This window comes from Pteropus alecto, unplaced genomic scaffold, assembly GCF_000325575.1.
Source record: "Pteropus alecto unplaced genomic scaffold, ASM32557v1 scaffold195, whole genome shotgun sequence".
Taxonomy (NCBI): Eukaryota; Metazoa; Chordata; class Mammalia; order Chiroptera; family Pteropodidae; genus Pteropus; species Pteropus alecto.
The window spans coordinates 668,303-672,231 of record NW_006438073.1 but is presented as its reverse complement, the minus strand read 5'-3'; the positions used below and the strand labels follow the sequence as shown (position 1 = coordinate 672,231).

Genomic DNA, 3,929 nt, shown 5'->3' with positions numbered 1-3,929 from the left:
GTTTCTTAGGTCAGCACCATGTAAGAATTGTACTTGTTACACTATTTAATGGTGTTGTTGATGAAGGCATGATGATGATGGAGTTGAGACACATCAGAAAAGCATTAATCACAGCATCTGCATTTCCAGTTATTGTTGTTGCTGTTTTTGTTGCCATGGTCATCTGTGTCTCAAGAGTCACTCAGTGTATTAAGACAATAAACCTTATCTTGATCTGGTTAGAAAACTGAAACTATTTGACCATTCAAAAGTATTTGTTGAATTTTAAATAACAGCAGAAAGTGAGCGTTTTATCTCAAACTTTACTAGATGCAGCATTATACTCATCTTTTTAACAAGGACAATAATATCCCTGGACCAATCATTTTTTAGTGAAAACACCACAGTCTGGAAATAATCCAATTATATTCTCAGCTAAATAGACATGCTTTCTTGAATCCCCAAATATTTTCCTCATCACTCCATTGGTCACTGAATTGTCTGTTTTTCTGTTTCACAGTTGTATACCTAGAGGATTACCTGACCTTAGATTAAACACCCAACCTGCCACAGGTTGGTTTTTGTGGTGACCTTTGAAATCATACTAGCATTTTGGTAGAACTTTCAGTACAGAGAAGTAAAGCATATATCATGTTCTCAAGTAGGGTAAAATGTCACCTCCTTTTCCACATCATCAGGAGGTCAGAAGTAATGCCTTTAAAACAAACTCAACTAACCAACAATCTCTGAAACCCTGGAATAAGACCAATTTGCTTATTTCACAGCCAGCTGCTGCTCTATTGGTTCTCTCTTTATAGAAGGGCATAAACCGGAGGGGGAAAAATGGTAAAGGAAAATACCAAGAGAAGCAATAAAAGGAAATAAAATATGTTTCAGATAGCAGGATTTCTAGATGATTTAGTAATTTCTATTCATCCTTTGTTCTCCAGGATTCCCGACATAAAATTGGAGAAGTTTATTATTTCCATATTATTACTGCTAACTAAACTTACAGTCAATCTTTTAGTTGAATTAACTTAAATAATGATTTACTACTCTAATAAACAGAAAATTATATTGGCTAAGAGAGATTCAGGGATATCGAACTAATGAACTAACTGTCCTTGGAGAAATATTTATATTTTCTGTGCCTCAGTTTACTCACATAGCATAGATAATCTCTAGGGTCCCTTCCAGTCCTATAAGTTTAAAATTCCATAAATATCCTTAGGAAAAATGAGAAACATATTTTCCCTTCATAATACAGGCCTTTAATTATGAGTTTTATTATAACTGCAAAATGAGACTTAGTTTTTATCTTTGATATGAATCTTTGTAGTGTATTACATAAAGTAAATACTTATAAAAATAAATTCTTCCATTGATTCTCTTCTTGCATTATCTTCTGTTGTTAGCCTTCTTCTCAATAGATGGTGCTGTTTTCTCAGAGACACCACTTAATTATATTTTTCATCAAAAGATCAGGGAAATTAGTATTACCCTTTAATAATCATTAATTATAGAAATCAGACATATCAGTAGAAATAATCCATTAAAAGCAACTTGCAGCACCTTGATAATGAAATCATAATGGGCAAAAGGGGTTATTAAATAGTTAAAGAGTCCCATCAAGACCTGCGATGTGTGGTGAATAGACGAAGCAAATATTGTGGCTAAACATGAAAATTCCATGTTCACTAGATACATAGAACACATAGAATCCCTAGCAGGAAGAAAATCATAATCGGGAGCCATTTTAAAGTGTTAAAATCTTTATCTACTTTAACAAAAATGATTATATAGTATTCCATGTTAATATGCAAGATTTGAATATACATATCAACACTAACACAACCTACATCAAAGTCAGTTAATACTGAGAGCTTGCACACTCTTTGCCAAGTAAACCTGGAGCATCTGGAAAACAGAAAATGGGCCACAAACTCTTGAAATAATTTCCCTGGACAAAGACACTTCTTATTTTTTAAGAGCAACCATTACAACTTCCTATATAGCTAATAATCCAGAATTGTGCTGATTTTGGTCACTTCTAACTGATTTCCCCTTTTGGAGGCATTGAAACACGGTCACGTCCTGTACTTCTCATGAACCACCCTGCCTATTCCAAATTCAGTTCATGACTCCCACAGCAGATTTGCAGCTGGTTTCTACAAACTGGTCTAGGCAACACAACTATTATATTTGTTACAATAAAGCAACACTGTGGAGAGACACCAGGAAAATGTCCTCTAGGAGTGTGGCCTTAGGATGCAAGGAAAAGTGGGATAAGGGCTAATATGACAGGGAAGGGGGGGCGGCACTTGGTATGGCAAAGTATACAGAAACCAGCAAGAGTAGGAATTATTGCTAAGCTTCATCTCCAAAAAAACTGGAGACCTGGCCCCTAATTGAAGGAAATGAACTAGAATTCCTCTTCCATTATTCACAAACTACTGTTCCCACAGCTTCTGCAAAAGGTATTGTGGGGCACCATGCCCAAGAGCACTTTCAGTTCAGTATGAAAGAGCTCTAAGATAGAGCTTTAAAAAAATTTTTTTTAATATTTTATTTTATTTTATTTTTGCCAGAGCTTTATAGCTTTTACCAAAGCAATGCAACTTCTCTGTTGCTGAAATGTTGGATTCTTCTTTTTCAATTGGGGGGCAGAGGTAGAAAGCAGGTTTTGGCACTCGACTAGCAACCCTCTATTCACTGTCACCCCATATGCTGCCCTGTTTACTCCTTTTATCCTCCTGCCAAACACTCTGCCTGGGGGCTCAGGTGTTCCTTTATGCCCCCATTAGCCACTGAAATCACTGCTCTGAGCCCTAGTGCCTTTCTTACCTGATAATCACGTACATGACCAGGAAGTTTCCGAAGAGACCCACCACACACACGATGGAGTAGAGGGCCATGATGGTGATGGCCGTGATCATGGAAGGACTGCTGGTCGGAGGGCACAAGCTGGCACTCCCGCCCACCTCGGAGCGGTTCGGACCGCAGGGGTCGGACAGGTTGCCATCTAAGTGGGAGAAGTTGACCCAGGAACCAGGGCTAGGCGCTGGAGAGCAACTTGAAGAGTGCGTGAAGGGGTCAGTGCAGTTGCTGCCGTTCCTGGGGACGGTGCCGCTGTCCATGGTGCTGACGGCTGGCTGGGACCACGTTGCGAGGTAACTGCGAGCACCCAGACTTTTAAGGTTCCACGCGCCTCAGCCGCTTGCTCTCGCCGCTGCCACAGCTCCTGCTATTTCTTACAGAGACCAATCCTGGCAGAGCCGGAGAGGAGCGTCAGGCAGAAAGGGAGAACTGAGCATCTGACATCCTCTGCTGGTAGCCCCCTCCCACCTTAGTAGTACAGAGGCACATCACCAACCCCACTCCTCTAGGGGGAGCGGGGAGGGCTGCGCGGGATCCAGAGGCCGGAGGGGAGGGAGGAGAGAGAACGGGTGAATTTTGCCCAAAGCGATTCAACGAGTTGTTCTCCCCACACGGCACTCATCTTCGCAAACACCTCTAAGGAGGGGCAGAACGGGGACGAGAGTTAGAGGGAAGGGGTGAAGAGTGAGATAGACAGAATTTTTGGCAGCAGTGAAGCATAAGAAAGGGGACTGACATCACTCTTTTTTCCAGCGCCGTTTTCTCCGTATAATTTGACAGGAAATATTGGCCTCTGGCAACCCAAGCGACCTTTATGCCCCAACGCTTTTCTACTCCTACTGCCTATCCCAATCATTTGGGGCAGGAGACACAAATTTCTCTTCTTGCCTCAGTCCCGCACATCTGTGAAAAGGTAACTGTGTTTTTCATATCAGTAATGAGAATTTCCAACTCTTCAAACCTACCTGAAACAAGTGATTCTCCAAAAAAGAAATGAGAGACGTAAACTTTTTGAAACAAGTGATTCTCCAAAAAAGAAATGAGAGACATAAACTTTTGTAGAAGAAACCTAT

At 40.7% G+C, this 3,929-nt stretch overlaps 1 protein-coding gene across 3 annotated transcripts in view; it reads right to left on the bottom strand.

The window, feature by feature from the left end:
- Positions 1–3,566, bottom strand: part of OPRM1 (opioid receptor mu 1) — a 50,014-nt gene extending 46,448 nt beyond the window's left edge. Inside the window, exons 1-2 of one of the 3 annotated variants that reach the window (XM_025049048.1) lie at positions 3,385–3,447; positions 2,824–3,301 (exon numbers count right to left, since the gene is read on the bottom strand). In XM_025049048.1, the coding sequence (XP_024904816.1) occupies positions 2,824–3,116 (293 nt within the window). In that variant the 5' untranslated portion in view covers positions 3,117–3,301; positions 3,385–3,447. Of the gene's footprint in view, positions 1–2,823 lie in introns of all 3 variants that reach the window. The other 2 variants (XM_006915010.1, XM_006915011.2) reach the window with 2 other exon arrangements.
- Positions 3,567–3,929: the final 363 nt, after the last annotated feature.